Source organism: Panthera uncia, chromosome D1 (assembly GCF_023721935.1).
Source record: "Panthera uncia isolate 11264 chromosome D1, Puncia_PCG_1.0, whole genome shotgun sequence".
Classification (NCBI taxonomy): domain Eukaryota; kingdom Metazoa; phylum Chordata; class Mammalia; order Carnivora; family Felidae; genus Panthera; species Panthera uncia.
Window position 1 is genome coordinate 57,792,381 of NC_064808.1, and position 21,862 is coordinate 57,814,242.

Here is a 21,862-nt window from a genome sequence, read left to right on the forward strand (position 1 = left end):
GGAAAGAGCCTAAATGTCCATCAACTGATGAATGGATAAAGAAATTGTGGTTTATATACACAATGGAGTACTACAGGGCAATGAGAAAGAACGAAATATGGCCCTTTGTAGCAAAGTGGACGGAACTGGAGAGTGTTATGCTAAGTGAAATAAGCCATACAGAGAAAGACAGATACCGTATGTTTTCACTCTTATGTGGATCCTGAGAAACTTAACAGGAACCCATGGGGGAGGGGAAGGAAAAAAAAAAAAAGGAGGTTAGAGTGGGAGAGAGCCAAAGCATAAGAGACTCTTAAAAACTGAGAACAAACTGAGGGCTGATGGGGGGTGGGAGGGAGGAGAGGGTGGGTGATGGGTATTGAAGAGGGCACCTTTTGGGATGAGCACTGGGTGTTGTATGGAAACCAATTTGACAATAAATTTCATATATTTAATAAAAAATAAAAAATTAACTTTTACTTTTTTCATTTTCTCTATTTTTGGGGTATCTTCTATTTCATTGATTCCTGCTATCTTTATTCTTTCCTTCCTTTTACTTGGGGAAAAATTTATTCTTCTTTTTCTAGATTCTTGAGGTAGAAAACTTATCAATATTAAGCCTTCTTCATTCTAAAATTTAAAGTTACAAATTTCCAAGTCCTGCTTTAGTTTTACCCCACAAATTTCACTATTGTATATGCATTACCTTTTGAAATATTTTCTTATTTCTCTTGTGATTTATCCCTTGATAAATCAACTTGATGTTTAGAAATACATTAATTTCCAACATTTAGAGACTTACCTAGTATTTTATTAAAGCTCATTTCTTTTTTTAATTTAATTTTTTAAAATTTACATCCAAATTAGTTAGCATATAGTGCAACAATGATTTCAGGAGTAGATTCCTTAGTGCCTCTTACCCATTTAGCCAATCCCTCCTCCTGCAACCCCTCCCGTAACCCTCAGTTTGTTCTCCATATTTATGAGTCTCTTCTGTTTTGTCCCTCTCCCTGTTTTTATATTATTTTTATTTCCCTTCCCTTATGTTCATCTGTTTTGTCTCTTAAAGTCCTCATAGGAGTGAAGTCATATGATTTTTGTCTTACTCTGACTAATTTCACTTAGCACAATACCCTCCGGTTCCATCCACGTAGCTGCAAATGGCAAGATTTCATTCTTTTTGATTGCTGAGTAATACTCCATTGTATAGATACACCATTTCTTCTTTAGCCATTCATCCATCGATGGACATTTGGGCTCTTTCCATACTTTGGCTATTGTTGATAGTGCTGCTATAAACATGGGGGTGCATGTGTCCCTTCGAAACAGCACACCTGTATCCTGTGGATAGATGCCTAGTAGTGCAATTTCTGGGTCGTAGGGTAGTCTATTTTTAGTTTTTTGAGGAACCTCTATACTGCTTTCCAGAGTGGCTACACCAGCTTGCACTCCCATATTAAAGCTCATTTCTAATTTAATTTTGTTATGGTCACAGAGCATACTTTAAGATTTCAGTCTTCTTAAATTTATGTATTGAGACTTGTTTTATGGCCTGTCATGTGGTCTATTTTGGCAATATGCCATGTACATTTGAAAATATTATATAGTCTGCAGTTGTTGTGTATAATGTTTTATGTCAGTTAGGTCCATGTGGCTGTAAATGTTGTTCAGACTTCAATAACCTTTCTGATTTTATTTTTTGTGTTTCATTGTTCTTGCAGGGACTGAGAGAGGAATGTTAAAATTCCCAAGCATTATTTCTCTCTTTCAGTTTTTGTTTCATGTATGAAGTTTATACAGAGCTCTAATTATAATGCCTTCTTGCTATACTGACCTTTTCATCACTTATGAAGTCTTTGCTTCCAGTAATGCTCCATGTTTTGAAGTCTATTTTTTTCAGATGTTGTATCTCATGCTTACTGTTTTTCCATGCCATATCATTTTCCCATTCTTTCATTTTTAATCTTTTGTTGTCTATTTAAATATTTCTTTTAAAAAAACTTTTATGTTTTTATTTTATTTTGAGAGAGACAGAGCAGGAGCAGCAGAGGGGCAGAGAGAGAGGGAGACACAGAATTTGAAGCAGGCTTCAGGCTCCAAGCTGTCAGCACAGAACCTGACGTGGAGCTTAAACTCACTGATGGTGAGATCATGACCTGAGCCAAAGTTAGACGCTTAACTGAGTCACCCAGGCGCCCCTTAAATATTTCTTTTGTAGACAACATATGGTTAGGTCCTGCTTTTTTCTATCCAGTCTGACAATCTCTACTTTGATGTATCTGCTCCATTTATATTTTATGTAATTAATAAATGGTTGGATTTAAGACTATCATGTGTCAACTTGTTTTCTGTTTGTTTTGTCTGTTATTTTACTTCCTTTGGTCTCTTTTTCCTGAATCTATCTGCTATAAGATATTGTCCTGCTGATTTTGAATAAGTAAGCTGCCATGTTGTCAGAGGGCCATATGGGTGCAACCTGAAGGTGGACTCCAGGAACTCAGAGCAAACCCTGCCAACAGTCATCAAGGAAACAGAAACAACTTCAGTTCTACCACTTACAATTGAGTAAGGAATTAAATTCTTCCAACAACTAGTCTCAGATGAGATTGTGGTCTAGGCTGATACCTTGATTTTAGCCTGGGAGACTCTTAAGTAGAGGACCCTATTAATCCATGCCTGAACCCATGGCCCACAGAAACTGTGAGATGATAAATTTGTATTATTTTAAGCTGCTAGGTTTGCAGCAATTTGTTACACAGCAATAAAAAACTAATATATACAGAAATAGAATCTACTCAAGAGGAAGCAGAGAAATTAATAGGCTACAAATAACAACAAACAGAGTCTCAGCAACCAATGGGATAATATCAAACTTTCTCATATCTATGTAATTGGGAACCCCAGAAGAGGGTAGGAGCAAGAAAATATTTGAAAAAATGAAGACTGAAAATGTATCAATTTGATGAAAATTATACTGACTGATCTAAAAGTTCAGCGAACCCCAAGCAGGATAGATAGACACACACATACTCATATACAACAAAGTAAACCATAATCAAATTATTGAAAACCAGTAATAAAAAGAACAATCTTAAAAAGCAGCTAAAGAAAAAGGACATATTACAAGTAGAGGAACAAAGATAAAAAGGAAGACCTTTCATAAGAAACTATATGAGGCAGAAGACAAAGGACTGACTTCTTTACAGTGTTGAAAAATACATCCTAAAGCTAGCAAGATGAATGCCTTATGGTGGCAGCAGCAGTTGCACCAGTACATGCCCATCCTGGAAGTTGTTGTGGTGCAAGATGTGATACTGTACTTAGTGTCTGGGGTTCTATTCTCTTCAGCCCCAGTGGATCTGGGCTGTGGTTTTGGCTTCAGTCTTCCCTGTACCTTCCCTGATTCTAAACTTGGTCCTGTACCTTCTAGGTATCTCTTGGAGGCACCCAAACAGCCTTTCAATACATTTTTTTTCTGCTTAGATCAGGCAAAATTGGTTTCTGTAACAGACAACTAAAAACTTTAAAAAAAAAAAAAACAAGAAAAATTCTGAATTTTTTATTCACCTTATTTTCTTATCATCATTTCAATATGGTACGGAGTTGGGGTCAATTTAACTAAGTAATTTTTCCTTCATTCATACATACACATTCTTTGAATTTTCCTTCAAAACTTTCTCTCCCATCCATACTTTCATTATCATTTTCATGTATTGTTGTTGTTGTTTTTTCCAATTCCTGGCTCTATTACTGTTTTGGGCTACATTTTGGGCCCCTCAAGTTCACACGTGGAAGCCCCAAATCCCAGCACCTCAGAACTGGACTATATTTGGAAATAGGGCCTTTAAAGAAGGGATTAAAATCAGGCCTAATCCAATATGATTGGAGAAAAGAAAATGTGGACACAGAAAGGCACTGAGTGTATGTGTGCGCACAGAGATAAGGCTGTATGAGGACACAGCAGGAAGATGGCTACCTGCAAGCCAAGGAGAGAGGCCTCAGAAGAAACCAAACCTGCTCACACATTGATCTTGGCCTTTTAGGCTCTAGAACTGAGAATATAAATTTCTGTTGTGTAAGCCATCCAAATTGTGGTATTTAGTTATAGCAGTCCCAGTTTACTAATACAACTACTGAAAATCATAAGGTAGCTAGAATAAAGCCTTCAGACTTATTACCAGTCAGCAGAGTGATCTTAAAATCCATATAACTCAAAAATTACTTAAGATCTTTCTGAGATCTAAGAGATTTGGGTGAACTTAGTTTGATCCTTCAGTTTCACAGTATTAAAGACGATTGCCCTCCACTTAATTTATTCAGGTTTCTGAACTTATTTTTTCATGGTCCCTGTGGATCCATTCCTGCAACTCTTAAAGTATTCTGTCAGTTCAACCCTCTGCCAGCTGGTGCACGGTGTTTCAGGATCTTCACCACTATCCACGAGAAATTAAATTAATTCATGATTCTGTGACTGTACCAACTTTACCTAAGGCTCCAGGAACTGTGGAAGAAAACTGTATTGTGTATCGCACAGTCCTTTGCCTCCAATCGGCTTCTCCTTTGACATTGCACTGGCTTTCCAACCAGTTACTCACTGTGTTATTATCCCCACAACCTCCTGAAAAATAAAATCTAGCTTCCCTTCCCCTTACTGGGCCTATCTCACTTCCTCAGTCCCTGAGTTATTCTTCTAAATAAGAGTTATTCTGTTATTCTATCCCTTTACACAGAAATCTGAGCATATTGCTCCCTTGTTCAAAGCTCATTTGCCATCTCTTGATTACTTATATGCAGAGCCTAGACTCTAGTCCAGCATTTCAGGATCTCTGCAATTTTCTCCCTCCACCCTCCAACATACATCACCCACAACTGAAGGCCCATAAAACACATTCATCTCTCACCGGCATGGCAGATACTATGGTAGCTGGACCTTGGTGCCTGGACCAATGGTGTCAACCGCTCTACTTTTGCTTCCTTCCTCACTGTTCTTTGGGTGTCAGCCCTCCCTTCCCTTGGGCCACCTCCATAGACAGCTTTCAGTTATCTTCAGCCCTTCTCAGAATGCCTGGCACAAAGGGGGTACTCAATAACTGTGTGATGAATTAATATATGAACAAGTGAACAAATAAACACCCATGCTCAAAATCTTCCAAGAGGCCTCACTGCCAAAGGATAAAGTCCAAAATGAAGCCTGATGTCAAGGGCTTTCCAGCCTATATTTCCCAACTTATCCCTGGTCCCCACCTCCCACCTTCCACAGACTCTCTCAGTTCTTGTCAGAGACATGAAAAGCAGGCCCCACATCCTGGAGGCAACGGGTAAGGATGAAGAGACAGGAGAAGGCTAAGCCTCTGACTTTACCTGTGTGAATGCTGTTATTGAACATTTCTTTTTTGTTCTCTCTCCACCTAGAAGGAAACAGACCACCCATGAGTCTCACGGGCCTCTTCCAAAAAAGACAATAATCCAAGGCAATAGGCAGAAAAGAAACATTATCCAAATTCTCACTTAGGTACAGGGTTTATACTTTCTTCTTTAAAGGATAACTCACAAATGAAGAAATGATGGGCATGATGAGGTCAAACAACTATGGACTCCTCTAGCTAAAATTCTGCTACCTGGATGTTCCCTTTCCCACCTTGAATCTTGCAATCCTATAGCATTTGCCCTGCAAGGATTCTCAAATGTCATCTTGGACAGATAATAAGACTATAGCCTAGAAAGAAGCAGTTCACCCAGCAACTGAGGACCATAACCAGGGCTACAACCCGGGCTTCCCAGTTTGTGAACTTGCTTTGTTTCACAGAAGGTGGGAGTTGAGGCACTTGTTCTGTACAACCTTCAACCCTTGTCCTTTTCTAACTGGTCTATAATGAATCTGTAGTAACAGGATTTGACTAGGCTTCAGTGAGAGTCCATATCCTTAGAATATTGTCCTGTGTTGAGGTGGCAGAAAGGGTGTGAGGAGCTACAGGCAGCATGAGAAGAAATGACAGGTTCAAATTACAAACACTGTCTTCCTGAGAGCCTGCCACGTGGAATTACAGGAAGAGTCTAAGTGTTTTTTTCTGAACTTTACATAAGAACTACTTACACTTTTATCTTGGGAAAAATTCATTTAAAATAGCAACTATATGCTTACCAATGAAAATAAAATATGGCAAAAATGAGAACTGCAGAAACACTATCCATGAGAAGCCACATGAACATATAGTAACCTGGTGTCTGCAAAACAGAAAACAAAACAGTTTAAAAACTACAGTTGGAAAGGATTTCAGATCACATGGGCCAAGTCCTATGCTCTCCTGCCAGGGTTGGGGGAAGAGCAGGGGAAAGGCTGAGCAGGTAAAGAAACTTTGATGTGGTGGTCTCAAACACAGAGAGTACCTGCTGATATCCTAACAATCACCCCTTAGATGTGCAGGGGACTCTACACGGGACAAAGCACTTCATACTCTTTATCTCCCTTAACCCTCAGAGGAGTCCCAGAGAAGTCACATAGCAAGTCTATTCTGGACCTAGGACTCCATAGCTCAAGTTTCTTGACTTCTACCCCTCTGTGTTTTCATAGTACTGCTTCCCAAATCTGGCTGCACATCCAAGCATACCTGGACACCTTTGAGTAATACAGGGTCCTAGGTCTCACTACATATCTCAGAAACTACCATTTCTGCATTTTCATCTGCTTCTCGGATGATGCTGAAGCAACTGGACTGTGAGCTAGAGTCTAGGAATTTTTGTTCTAAATCATCATGTTTCAAATAAGTATGCTGAAATTAGAACTCCCCCTTAGCTAATGTTTCCCCTTCTCCATGCTCCTTGCCTGAATCACCCATTACCCAGAGCTCCATCTCCTTGGTCCTCTTGTGTGAGTTTTGTAATTCCCTGATTTGATCCTCCCTTTCCAACTCCATTGTTCCCTCTCCGTTGGGTCTGGGACTTTTTTTTCTTGAGCCATTCCTCACCTTATCCCAGGGTCTTTCTGTGGAGTGAATACTAACATTAATAATGACAGTAACACTAATGGTCATGATGACAACTAACAATTAATTAATTAGCATCATAGAGCTAAGGAAGTATTCTAAGCACTTTAAAGGTGTTTTCACACTTCATCCTCACCACAGCCCACTAAGCAGGTACGGTAGAAAACATTGAACCAACTTCCACTAAACCCAGGCTCTTAATCCCCTCTGGGAAACAGTGACTGATAGCTTGGCCTGCTACAGAATGCCCACCAAGTGAGCTGTCCATTTACTAAGAATCAGTCGTTCTTGGGGCGCCTGAGTGGCTCAGTTGGTTAAGTGTCCAACTCTTGATTTTGGCTCAGGTCACGATCTCCCAGTTCATGGGATCGAGTCCTGCGTCTGGCTCTGCTAACAGCTTGGAGCCTGCTTGGGATTCTCTCTCTCTGTCCCTCCCCTGCTGTTGTCTGTCTGTCTGTCTGTCTGTCTCTCTCTCTCCCTCTCCCTCTGTCTCCCTCTCAAAATAAATAAACTTTAAAAAAATCCTTAAAAAGAATGTCATTCTTTCTCCTTAAATGGCTTAGAACAGTTGTACTTGTTGTAACTGTGCAGTGTAATTAAATGTCACTTAAATCTAAGTGAAAAAGAAGTATGTCATTTTTAAGAAAACTAAGCCAATGCTTTGAAAATCTCAATGAAGAAAGAACAGGTCATTAAAAAATAAACTGCAACTGAATGAGGTGTGAGTGAAACACTGTGAGAGACTAGGGTAAAAGGATTATGAAAATCTGGGTAAATCCCTCATTCAGACTGTTTCTCCCAATGACTTTGTTGTTTAAAGAAACAAAACTTAGAGGTCATAGCTGGTTTATTCAGTTGTTTAAATAAGCAAGTGAATACAGTATTCAATCAGCTAAAGTAACCTCAAAGACCTTGACTCTCTGTTACAAGGTAAATGAATATTTTAAATTAAAATAAAATGTGTGAAGTATGTATGTGACAGATTGTTTATAAATATGACCACAATATTCCTCCCAAAATGCAGGTCTGTGTGCAATGTGATTTTGCTGTTCCTCTCCATCAAGAAATGAAGTCTATTTCTCCACTATTCCACCTTGAATCTAGACTTGGCCATGTAATTTTCTTTGGCCAATGGAACATTAGCAAATATCACACCTAAAAAACCCTGAAAACTGCATGTGCATTAGGGCTTGACCTCTCTTGCAGCTGGGAATCCACTGCCACCAGGTGAACATGCTCAAGCTGGCCTCCTTGAGGATGACTGACAACATGAACAGAGACATCAGTCATCCCAGGTAAGACACTAGACATAAGAATGCGGCCATCCTAGACCAAGCTGGCTCAGACCAGAAGACCATTGAGCTATCATAAAGGATATAACAAAAAAATATTTGTTTGAGGCACTACATTTTAGCTGTCTGTTTTTAAGTAGTAAAGGCTGATCGACTGTGAAATAGATAGATAGATAGATAGATAGATAGATAGATGATTTCCCACTTTAACTTTTTCAATTAACAGACCAGTGATCAGACTAGACTATGGTGGATAAAAATACTTCTGTTGTACTATCATTATCCCTAATTTACTAATAAATAAACTGAGGCACAGACAGGTTAACTAACATTTCCAAATTTACACAGTAAGTGGTAGAGCCAAGATTTGGATTTTCCTGAACAAAGAGGTGATGGGTCCTTTAAAAAAAGCCAGGCATAGGAGAAAGGCATAAAAGAAAACTTTATAGTTTTTGAATTTTGAATCACATGAATTTATTATCAATTCAAATAGTATTAATTCAAGTATTAAAATAAAAAGCTTTATTTAATAAAACTTCATTTAATATATGGAAAGGGACAACTTTGAAACATTACTGACTTAGGGGATAGGATTACGGAGTGGGGTGTTGCTTTCTGATGTATGTATTTTTGTAATGATTAAATTTCATATAATTAACAGATTTACTTTGTAATCAATTTTTTAAAAGAAAATGTTAGAAAACATATAGTACACATATGAAGGAAAATTATACAAGGACAGACAAGTAGCAAGGCTTCACCTATGCCAAGGGACCTGCCATCCAAGGTTTCCTTCAGGGTCATCTCCAGAAAGTTGCCCAAGCTACCAAGAAATAAGGTGTCAGTAATTTTACACAGCTACCAGAAGGCCTCAATGCAGTCCGGCTCCATGAGATTGTGACCTTGACCCTGATCTCCTTTCTTCTGGTTGTGACCCTAAACAAGGGCTAGTGAGGCTGGAGGTGTGGACAAGGCAACATGAAATAATTCTTCTCCTCAGTTAGGCTTCTATGCCTAAAGGTTTACCTTTCAAGGCAACTTGGAGTCTGGGTTTTTACTCTCAACTGGACACTTTTATTCTGAATTGAGTCTTTTTGGTGACTGAAAGTAAAATTTAAAAATTACCTAAGAGTAACTAGAAAAGTTATGGGACTGGAGTAAGATTTCATTCAGGAGCAGGGAAAGCCTACCTCAAAGAGCAGTTTAAAGAGTCAATGGAGAGAAATTAAGCTGTTTTCTCTCATACACTATTGTGTTCCACTCAGTCAACCTACTCTACACAGATAAGAAAAACAAGCTCTGCAGCAGTTAACTGGTTAGTTAGCCAGGGCTGTTTCCACAGATAGTAAGCGATAGGATTTAGCTGGGATTATAACCCAAGTATTCAGGTCCCCAAACCTCTGGCAATAAGCAGCAGCAGGGCTAGGAGGGGCAATTAAGCTAGGTGGCTGGACAATGGTTCTCCTTTTCAGAAGGATTTTGTTCAGGACATACAGGTTTTTTCCTACAGCCCCTGTCACTATCACTGCATCTAGAAAGGTGGGGCTACAGTAACAAAACTCTGGAGTCAGACCTCATTTTGAATCTTGCATCATGCAACCATGTCCAAGAATCTCAGTATCTGAAAACTTGTTTCTTCATAGAGATAATGAAAGTGAGTAACTCAGAGGAACAAATTACATACTGCATGAAAAACACACTGTGAAGATTTGGTAAACAGCAATTATTATAACAATACTAATTTCTCCCTGCAAATCACAGAAGGATCTGGGTGAGAGAAGGGAGAATGCCTCATCTCCAATATCATAGAACTTTCTTTTAAGTAGCTCCCCAGGTGTCTGCACTGTGGACAATGTAGGTGTGGGGTAAGGGACTTAAACTCCTACTGTAACAGACTTGGAAGAACAATCTGGACAACCAGCTCACCATGAAGAAGTAAGGGTGATTTAGCTGACTCAGGGTCTGAATGTTGTCTGTGGTCACTGAGTGAATCCTGGAGCACCAGGCCAGTGAGTAGAGCCAAGGCTCATTGACGATATATAAATTGATGTTGATGTTAGCTGCTTTATAATCTCTGGAATAAAAACAGAACCCACAGGTGATTTAGTCTGAATCTAGACTTAATCTCACTTTCCTCATCTAAAAGGGTAACAGCCACCATGTTTGTGAGAGGCTGTTACCTAAAACACTAGAAGCAGCTGGTCCTGTAGCAACTTATGACCTGCTACGCAGAATGGGTTCATGTTGCAATGAGGTAAAGGACTGGATTTAATACCTCTGCTCCTATACCAACAATGGTGTATTAGTAAACTGGATATCCTAAGGAAAAAAAAGAAAAACTAGGGAAAAAAGAGAAAGCACTATTTGTAGCATTTGCCAATTTCCATGGTATAAATACGCCTACCATAGTCAATTTCAAGCTACCACTAGTAAAACAGATTTGCAAAGTTTCTAACTATTTAATAACTGGCTTCCATGAGCTGGCATAAACCAGCTCCAGCACATGACTGTATAGCAACTCTACTCACTTTCATCAGAGTACTTACCACACTCTACTATATTTATCTGCTTTCCTATTAGTCTTCTTTACTTGACTATAATCAAATTAAAAGTAGAGACTGTGTATTATTCATTTTTGTATATCCATTACTTAGCATAATACCTGCCTTCATAAATGGTAAATGAAGGACTGAAGAAATAAATTTAAATATTATTTAAATTTCAAATGTAAAAAAATTTTACAAGTCTTGAGTAGAGGGAATGAAACCAAATGTTTCCCAATACACAAAATATCAGCAGATACTTGTGCATTCTTTATAGAGAAAAGAAGAAAATAAGTATTGGAATACCTAGCAATTCTGGTCAAGTTGTCATTTTCAGGGATTTAAATTTCTCACAAAATACACCATGTAAATGGCTTCAAGAACTGTTTTAATTTTTTTTAAATATAATTTACCATCAAGTCAGCTAAATTGGCAGAATAAATAAAAACATATGATCCAACTATATGCTGTCTTCAAGAAACTCATTTTAGACCCAAAGATACAGATAGATTGCAAATGAAAGAATAGAAAAAAGATATTCTGTGCAAATAGTAACCCAAATCAGCAGAGGTGGCTATACTGACATTAGACAATATAGGCTTTATATCAAAAAAGGTAGTAAGAGACAAAGAAAGACACTATATATTAATAAAAGGTTCAATACAGTAAGAAAATATAACAATTATAAACATTTACACACCAAATGACAGGCCAGGAAAAGGTACAGAGCAAAACCTGATAGAACTGAAGGGAGAAACAGACCAATTTGCAGTAATAATTGGACACTTCAATACCCTACTCTCAATAGTGGAATGAACAACCAGATCGAAGATAAGTAAGGAAATAGATGACTTAACACAAGAAACTAACTATACAGAATACAGACATATACAGAATACTTAACAATAATAGCATACACATTATTCTCAAGTGCACATAGGACATTTTGCAGGATAGGTCATATGTTAGGCCACAGATTAAGTCTCAATACATTTAAAAAGACAGATACCATACAAATTATCCTTTCCAACCACAAGCGGATGAAGCTAGAAGTCTGTAACACAAAACTGGAAAATTTACACATTCATGAAAAATTATACCACACATTTTTAAACAATCAATGCATCAAAAAATCACAAGGGAAATTAGAAAATACTTATAAATGAATGGAAATGAAAACATAACATACCAAAATTCATAGGATGAAGCAAAAGCGGTACAAGGGAGAAACTTATAACTATAAATGCTTATATTAAAAAAAAAATCTTAAATCAACAACCTATCTTTATATCTCAGAGAATTAGAAGAAGAACAAATTAACCCAACATAGCAAAAGGAAGAAAATAATAAAGATCACAGCTGATGTAAATTAGAGAAAAGAAAACCTATAGGGAAAAATCAATGAAACCAAAAGTTACTTCCTTGAATAAGATCAACAAAATTACATTCAGTTAGATGAACTAATAAAAAAGACTCAAAGTACTGAAATCAGAAATGAAACTAGGGATATTACTACCAATTTGATAGAAATAAAAAAATATATAAGAGAGTACTATGAACTTTTTACCCCCAACAAATTTGGTAACATAGATGAAATGGACAAATTCCTAAAAACACAGAACCTACCAAGACTGAATCATGAAGAATGAAAAAATGTGAATATATCTATAATGAGTAAGGAGACTGAATCATTAGCCAAAAATATCCCAAAATAAAGTCCTAGACCCAATGACTTCACTGGTGAATTCCACCAAACATTTAAAGAACTGTGAAGAGCGAAAGTTTGACTTCTTTCTTGACAATTTTGATGCTTTTTATTTATTTTTGTTGTCTAACTGCTTAGGCTAGTACTTCGAACACTATTTTGAACAACAGTGGTGAGAGTGGATATCCCTGTCGTGTTCCTGATCTTAGGGGGAAAGCTCTCAGTTTTTCCCCATTGAGGGTGATAGTGGTGGGTCTTTCATACATGGCCTTTATGATGCTGAGGTATGTTCCTTCTATCCTTACTTTCTTGAGGGTTTTTATCAAGAAAGGATGCTGTATTTTGTCAAATGCTTTTTCTGCATCTATTGAGTGGATCATGTGGTCCTTATCCTTTCTTTGATTAATGTGATGACTCACAATGATTGATTTGTGGATATTAAACCAGCCCTGCATCCCAGGAATAAATCCCACTTGATCATGCTCAATAATTCTTTGAATGTATAATTGGATCCAGTCTGGTAGTATCTTGTTAAGACTTTTTGCATCCATTTTTATCAGAAAAATTGGTCTATAGTTCTCCTTTTTAGTGGGGTCTTTGGTTTTGGAATCAAGGTAATGCTGGCCTCATAGAATGTGTTTGAAATTTTTCCTTCCGTTTCTATTTTTTGGAACAGCTTCAAAAGAATAAGTATTAACTCTTCTTTAAATGTTTGGTAAATACTCCTGGAAAGCCACCTGGCCCTGGATTTCTTTATTGGTTATGGGTCTTTTCAAATTTTAGATTTCTTCCTGTTTCAGTTTTGGTAGTTTATATGTTTCTAGGAATTTGTCCATTTCTGCCAGATTGCCCAATTTGTTGGTATAAGTTGTTCATAATATTCTCTTATTATCCTTTGTATTTCTGAGATGCTGGTTGTGATCTCTCCTCTTTCATTTGTGATTTTATTTAGTTTGGTCCTTTCCTTTTCTTTGTGATAAATCTGGCTAGGGGTTTATCAGTTTTGTTAATTCTTTCTAAGAACCAGCTCCTGGTTTTGTTGATCTGTTCTGGTTTTTTTATTTTGATATCATTAATTTCTTCTCTAATCTTTATTATTTCCTTTCTTCTGCTGCTTTTGGGCTTTATTTGCTGTTCTTTTTCTGGCTTCTTTAGGTGTAAGGTTAGGTTGAGTATTTGAGACATTTCTTCCTTCTTTAGGAAGGCCTGGATTGGTATATACTTTCCTCTTATGACTACCTTTGCTGCATCCCAGAGGTTTTGGACTGTAATGTTTTCATTTCCATTGGCTTCCATGTACTTTTTAATTTCCTCTTTAATTTCTTGGTCAAGTCATTCATTCTTTACTAGAATGTTCTTTAATCTGGAAGTATTCTTGGTCTTTCCAAATTTTTCTTGTGGTTGATTTCAAGTTTCATAGCATTGTGTTCTGAAAATATGCCTGGTATGATATCAATCTTTTTGTACTTCTTGAGGGCTAATTTATGACCTAGTATGTGATCTATTCTGTAGAATGTTCCATGTGCACTTGAAAAGAATGTGTATTCTACTGCTTTAAGATGGAATGTTATGAATATATCTGTTAAGTCCATTTGGTCCCGTGTGTCATTCAAAACCATAATTCCCTTGTTGATTTTTTGCTTAGATGATCTGTCCATTACTGTAAATGGGGTGTTAAGGTCCCTTACTATTATGGGATTATTATCAATGAATTTCTTTATGTTTATGCTTAATTGATGTATACATTTGGGTTCTTTCAAGTTGGGGGAATAAATATTTACAATTGTTAGCTCTTCTTGATGGACAGACCCCTTAATTATGACATAATTCCCTCCTTCATCACTTGTTACACTTCATCTTTGTCTTAAAATCTAGTTTGTCTGACATAAGTATAGCTACTCTGGCTTTCTTTTTTTTTTAGGTTTATTTTTATTTATTTTGAGAGAGAGAGAGAGAGCAAGCAGGAGAGGGGTACAGAGGGAGACAGAATCCCAAGCAGGTTCCATGCTATCAGCACAGAGCCTGATGCGGGGCTCAAATTCATAAAACATGAGACCCTGACCTGAGCTGAAACCAAGTTTCAGCCACTAAACCAACTGAGCCACCCAGGTGCCCCATCTTTTGACATCCATTAACATGATAGTTCTCCATCCCCTCACTTTCAATCTGCAGGTCTCTTTAGGTCTAAAATGAGTCTCTTGTAGACAGCATATCGATGGGTCTTGTTTTTTTTTATCTATTCTGAAACTCTATGTCTTTTAATTGGAGCATTTAGGCCATTTACAATTAGAGTGATTACGGAAAGATATTGTGTTGCCTGTAGAGTTGGTGTTTCTGATAATGTTCTCTAGTCCTTTCTAGTCTTTGTTACTTTTGGTCTTCTTTGTTTTATTTTTATTTTTCTCCAGAGTCCCCCTTACCATATCTTGCAGGGCTGATTTAGTGGTCACAAACTCTTGTTAGTTTTTGTTATCTGGGAAATTCTTTATCTCTCCTTCTATTTTGAATGACAGCCTTGCTGGATAAAGAATTTTTGGCTGCATATTTTTCCCATTCAGCATATTGAATATATCTTGCCACTCATTTTTGGCCTGCCAACTTTCTGTGGACAGATATGCTGCAAACCTGATCTATCTTCCCTTGTAAGTTAAGGACTTTTTTCCCTTGTTACTTTCAGGATTCTTTCCTTGTCTGTGTATTTTGTGAATTTGACTATGGTGACTTGGTGATGGTCAGCTTTTGTTGAATCTAATGGGAGTTCTCTGTGCTTCTTGAATTTTGATGTCTGTGTCCTTCCCCAGATTAAGAAAGTTTTCAGCTATAATTTGGTCACATAAATGGTCCCTTTTTCTTTCTCTTCATCTTCTGGGACTCCTATAGTTGAATTTCATTCCTTTTTAATAAGTCACATAGCACTCTATGTGGAAGACCCAAAATACTCCACCAAAAAACTACTAGAGCTGATATATGAATTCAGCAAAGTTACAGGATATAAAATCAATGTACAGAAATCGGTTGCATTTCTATATACCAATAATGAAGCAACAGAAAGAGAAATGAAGGAATCTATCCCATTTACAATTGCAAAAAAAAATAATAATAATAACATAACTAGGAATAAACCTAACCAAAGAGGTAAATGATCTGTATGCTGAAAACTATAGAAAGCTTATGAAAGAAATTGAAGAAGACACAAAGAAGTGGAAAAACATTCCATGCTCATCGATTAGAAGAAAAATATTGTTAAAATGCCAATGCTGCCCAAAGCAATCTACACATTCAATGCAATCCCTATCAAAATGCCACCAGCATTCTTCACAGAGCTAGAACAAACAATTCTAAAATTTGTATGGAACCAGAAAACATCCAGGATAGGCAAAGTAATGTTGAAAAAGAAAATCAAAGCTAGAGGCATCACAATTCCGGAATTCAAGCTGTATTACAAAGCTGTAATCATCAAGACAGTATATATTTACTAGTCCAAAAACAAACAAATAGATCAATGGAATAGAATAGAGAACCTAGAAATGGACCCACAAATATATGGCCAACTAATGTTCAACAAAGCAGGAAAGAATATCCAGTGGAAAAAGACAATCTCTTCAGCAAATGGTGTTGGGAAAACTGGACAGCGAAATGCAGAAGAATGAACCTGGACCACTTTCTTACACCATACACAGAAATAAACTCAAAATGGATGAAAGACCTAAATGTAAGACAGGAAGCCATCAAAATCCTCAAGGAGAAATCAGGCAAAACCTCTTTGACCTGGGCCTCAGCAACTTCTTACTCAGCACATCTCCAGAGGCAAGGGAAATAAAAGCAAAAATTAACTACTGGAATCTCATCAAGATAAAAAGCTTCTGCACAGCCAAGGAAACAATCAACAAATAAAAGGCAACTGACAGAATGGGAGAAAGTAGTTGCAAATGATGTATCAGATAAAGGGTTAGAAGCCAAAATATGTAAAGAACTTATCAAACTCAACACCAAAAAAACAAATAATCCAGTGAAGAAATGGGCAAAAGACATGAAAAGACCCATTTCCAAAGAAGAGATACAGATGGCAAACAGACACATGAAAAGATGCTCAATATCACTCATCATCAGAGAAACACAAATCACTGAGATATGTAAAACCACAATGAGATACCACCTCACTCCTGTCAGAATGGCTAAAATTAACAACTCTAGATTTTTATCCAAAGGATACAGAAATGCTTATTCAAAGGGGCACAGGCATACCAATATTTAGAGCAGCACTATCAACAATAGGCAAAGTATGGAAAGAGCCCATATGTCCATCAACTGATGAATAAATAAAGAAGATATGGTATGTATACACACACACACACACACACACACACATACATACATACACGATGGACAATGGAATACTACTTGGCAATCAAAAGAATGAAATCTTGCCATTTGCAACATGGATGGAACAAGAATATATTATGCTAAAGGAAATAGTCAGAGAAAGATAAATAAATATCATATTATTTCACTCACATGAGGAATTTAAGAAACAAAACAGATGAACGTGGGGGAAGGGAAGGAAAAATAAGATAAAAACAGAGATGGAGGCAAACCATAAGAGACTCTTAAATACAGAGAACAAACTGAGAGTTGCTGGAAGGGTATTGGGCAGGGGGATGGGCTAAATGGGTGATAGGCATTAAAGAGGACACTTGTTGGGATGAACACGGGGTGTTATATGTAAGTAATGTATCACTAAATTCTACTCCTGAAACCATCATTACAATGTCCTTGGATTTAAATAAAATTTTACAAATATAATAATAATTTGAAAAAACATAAAGAGGAACTAATACCAACCCATTAAGAAGGCTACATCAAAAAAACAGAAAACACTGATATGGAGGATGTGGAGAAATTGGAACCCTTGTATAATGCTGGCATAGCTGTTCTGGAAACCAGTATGACCATTCTTCAAAATATTAAAAATGGAATTATTTTTGAAATTATTTATTTAAACTCAAGTTAGTAAAATGGCAAAAAGTAACAATAAAAAAGGAGAGATAAAATGTTTCTCAGATATACTAAAGTTACAGGAGTTCATCACAACTAAATCAGCTTTATAAGCAGCTTTGTAAGAAAGAGTTAAGGAGAATTCTTTAAGTAAAAAGAAAAGGCTATAATTAGAAAATTATGAAAGGAAAAAAATTCACAGTTAAGAGCAACCATAGATTAATCACTTATAAAGCCAGTAAAGAGGTTAAATCACAAAAACGGTAAAACTAATCATATCTATAAAAATTAGTCAAAGGATACACAAAATAAAAAGATGTAAAATATGACATTATATGCATAAAATGTGGAGGGGAAATAAAAATTAGTGCTTTTAGAATGTGCTCAAACTTAAGTGACCATAAACTTAATGTAGACTGCTACGCACTGAAGATGTTATATATAAATTCAATGGTAACCACAAATTAAAAACCTGTAATATATACACAAAAATTAGAGAAAGGAATCCAAGCATACCACCAAAGAAAGCCATCAATGCACAGGGAAGAGAGCAAGGGAAGAAAACAAGAACAGAGAAAACTACAAAGCAACCATGAAACAAATGTAAAATGGTAATAAGTACATATATATCAACAATTACTTTAAATGTAAGCAGACTAAGTGCTCCAATCAAAATACAAAAAGTGACAGAATGGCTAGAAAAAATAAGACCAATCTTATGCTGCCTACAAGAGACTCAGTTCAGGCCTGAAGACACATATAGACTGAAAGTGAAAGGATGGAAAAACTTATTCCATGCAAATGGAAGCAGGGGAAAAAAAAGGCCAGTGTAGCAATATTTATATCAGACAAAATGGACTTTAAAACACAGACTACAACAAGAGACACAGAAGGGCACTACATGATGATAATTAATCCAACAAGAGGCTATAACAACTCTAAGTATCTATGCACACAACACCTTAGCACCTATTCAAATATTAGCAGTAATAAAGGGAGAAGATGACAATAACACAATTATAGTAGGAGACTTTAACACTACTCTTAAAATCAATGGATAGATCACTCAGACAGAAAATAAACAAAGGAACACTGGCTTTGAAAGATACATTAGACCTAACAGATATATACAGAATATTCCATCCACAAATAGCAGAATATTTTTTTAATTGCAACAGGGAACATTCTCCGGAACAGATCATGTTAGTCCACAAAACAAGTATCAATAACTTTAGCAAGACTGGAATCACATTAAGCATCTTTTCCAAATACAACAGCATGAAACTTGAAATCAATTATAAGAAAACAAACTGGAAAAACCACAAATACATGGAGGCTAAAAAACATGCTACTAAACAACCAATGGATCAACAAAGAAATCAAAGAGGAAATAAAATATACATAAACACTGCAGCACCTGGGTGGCTCAGTTGGTTAAGCATCTGACTCTTGATCTCAGCTCAGGTCATGAACTCACGGGTTCGTGAGTTTGAGCCCGGCATCAGGCTCCACACTGGGAAACTACTTGGAATTCTTTCTCCTTCCCTCACTCTCTGCCCCTCACCTGCTTCCATTCTCTCTCTCTCTCTCTCTCTCTCTCTCTCTCACACACACACACACACACACACACACACACACACACACACAAAACATACATACATATATATATGTGTGTGTATATATATATACATATACATACTGGATGGCTCAGTTGGTGAAGCGTCTGACTTCGGCTCAGGCTGTGATCTTGTAGTTTGTGAGTTTGAGTCCCAGGTTGGTCTCTGTGCTGACAGCTAAGAGCCTGGAGCCTGCTTCAGATTCTGTGACTCCCTCTCTCTCTGCCACTCCCCCACTCACACTCTGTGTCTCTCAAAAAATAAACGTTTAAAAAAAATTATTAAAAAAATAAAGTGAACCATTTTCTTACTAAACCCTACACAAAAATAAACAAAATGAAATAAAGGCCTAAATGTGAGACCTGAAACCATAAAACTCTTAGAATAAATCATAGGCATCAGGCCTTAGAAACAGGAAAAAAACAAGCCTTAGAAGAGGAAAAAAAGCAAAAATTAACTATTGGGATTACATCAAAATGAAAAGCTTTTGCACAGCAAAGGAAACCATCAACAAAATAATAAGGCAACCTACTGAATGGAAGAAGATATTTGCAAATGATATTTCCAATAAGGGATAATATCAAAACCTGCAAATATCTTATAAACTTAACACCCAAAAGCAATCTGATTTTTAAAATTGACAAAGAATCTGAACAGACATTTTTCCAAAGAAGACATACAAAAAGATGTTCAATCTCATTCATCATTAGAGAAGGGCAAATCAAAATCACAATGAGATATCACCTTACGCCTGTCAGAATGGCTGGTAATAAAAAGGGAAGAAATAATAAGGGCTGGTGAAGAAACCCCTGTGCACTGTTGGTGGGAATGTAAATTAGTACAGCCACTGTAGAAAAGAGGATGGGTGTTCCTCAAAAAATTAAAAATATAAATACCATAAGACCCAGTAATTCCACAACTAGATATTTACCCAAGAAGAACAAAAATGATCTCAAAAAGATATATGCACCCCTACGTTTATTGGAGATTTACAAAAACCAAGATATGGAAGCAGCTCAAGTGTCCATCAAAAGATGAATGGATAAAGATGTGGTATATTTATACACAATGAAATATTACTCAGCCATAAAATAGAATGAGATCTTGCCATCTGTGATAACATAGATGGACCTAGAAAGTATTATGCTAAATGAAATACGTCAGACACAAAAGGACAAATACCATATGATTTCAATTATATGTGGAGTCTTAAAAACAAAGTAAATGAATAACCAAACAAATAAGCAAATGCAATAACAGACCCATAAATATAGAGAACAAACTAATGGTTGCCAGGGGGGAATAACAGTCATAGGGATAAAAGATACAGCATAGGGAATATAGCCAATGGTACTGTAAGAGCCTTATATGGTGACAGATGGTAGCTACACTTGTGGTAGGCATAGCATAAAGTGTAGAGTTGTGGCATCACTATGTTGTACACCTGAAACTAATGTAATGTTGTGTGTCAGTTATAATGCAATAAAAAAAGAAATGTTTAAAAAAAGTAAATTATGAGAGCAGATGTATACTATTTATTCTATGCTTTAAGATTTGAAAAACTGAAGTATGCTTTTATTAATTACGCACCACAATATAATTACTATTTTAAACTCCAAATCTAATTCCACCTTTATATTATGTTCATAAGAAGGCTTATGCTCCTGTTGTCATATCTAAAACTCAAACATAAAGTTTCTATAAATAAAAAAAATAAAGAAGAGCAAATTAAACTAAGGTAAGTAGAAGAAGAAAAGAACAAAGTACAGAAATCAATGAAATGGGAAAGTAAATGTGCTAACAAAGCCATAATTGGGTGTTTTGAAATGGTTAATAAAATTCATTAACTCCCGGCAAGACTGACCACGGAAAAGAGGGAAAATAAGAATTTCTACTAGCAAAATGTAATCTGATTTTTAAAATGTGATTATGTGTGATAAAGGATTATTACCTAAAATCTATAAAAAACTTAGCAACTCAACACCCAAAAAACAAGTAATCCAGTGAAGAAATGGGCATAAGACATGAATAGACATTTTTCCAAAGAAGACATTCAGATGGCTAACAGACACATGAGAAGATGCTCAACGTCACTCATCATCAGAGAAACACAAATCAAAACCACAATGAGATACCACCTCACATGTGTCAGAATGGCTAAAATTAACAACTCAGGAAACAACAGATGATGTTGAGGATGCAGAGAGAGGGGAACCCTTTTGAACTGGTGGTGGGAATGCAAACTGGTGCAGCCACTCTGGAAAACAGTATGGAGGTTTCCCAAAAAGTCAAAAATAGAACAACTCTATGATTCAGTAACTCCACTACTAGGTATTTACCCAAAGGATACAAAAATACAGCTTCAAAGGGGTAAATGCACCCTGATGTTTACAGCAGTATTATCAACAACAGCCAAACTATGGAAGGAGCCCAAGTGCCCAACAACAGATGAATGGATAAAGAAGATGTCATATATACATATACATATGTATAGGTACACACACACACACACACACACACACACACACGTACAATGGAATGTTACTCAACTATCAAAAAGAATGAAATCTTGCTATCTGCAATAATGTGGATGGAGCTAGAGTATTATGCTGAGTGAAGTCAGTCAGAGAAAGACAAAGACCATATGATTTCAAACTCATATGTGGAATTTAAGAAACAAAACAGACAAGCATAGAGGAAGGAGGAAAAAAAGAGAAGGAAGCAAACCATAAGAGAGTCTTAACTATAG

General features: G+C 36.6%; 1 protein-coding gene across 4 annotated transcripts in view; it reads right to left on the bottom strand.

Annotated features, from left to right (window-relative positions):
- GDPD4 (glycerophosphodiester phosphodiesterase domain containing 4) overlaps positions 1-21,862 on the bottom strand; it is a 177,455-nt gene that overhangs the window by 37,280 nt on the left and 118,313 nt on the right. For all 4 annotated transcript variants that reach the window (XM_049652732.1, XM_049652731.1, XM_049652726.1 and 1 more), the window contains exons 14-16: positions 10,181-10,328; positions 6,122-6,204; positions 5,341-5,387 (exon numbers count right to left, since the gene is read on the bottom strand). In XM_049652732.1, coding sequence (XP_049508689.1) covers positions 5,341-5,387; positions 6,122-6,204; positions 10,181-10,328 — 278 coding nt within the window. The remainder of the gene's footprint in view (positions 1-5,340; positions 5,388-6,121; positions 6,205-10,180; positions 10,329-21,862) is intronic.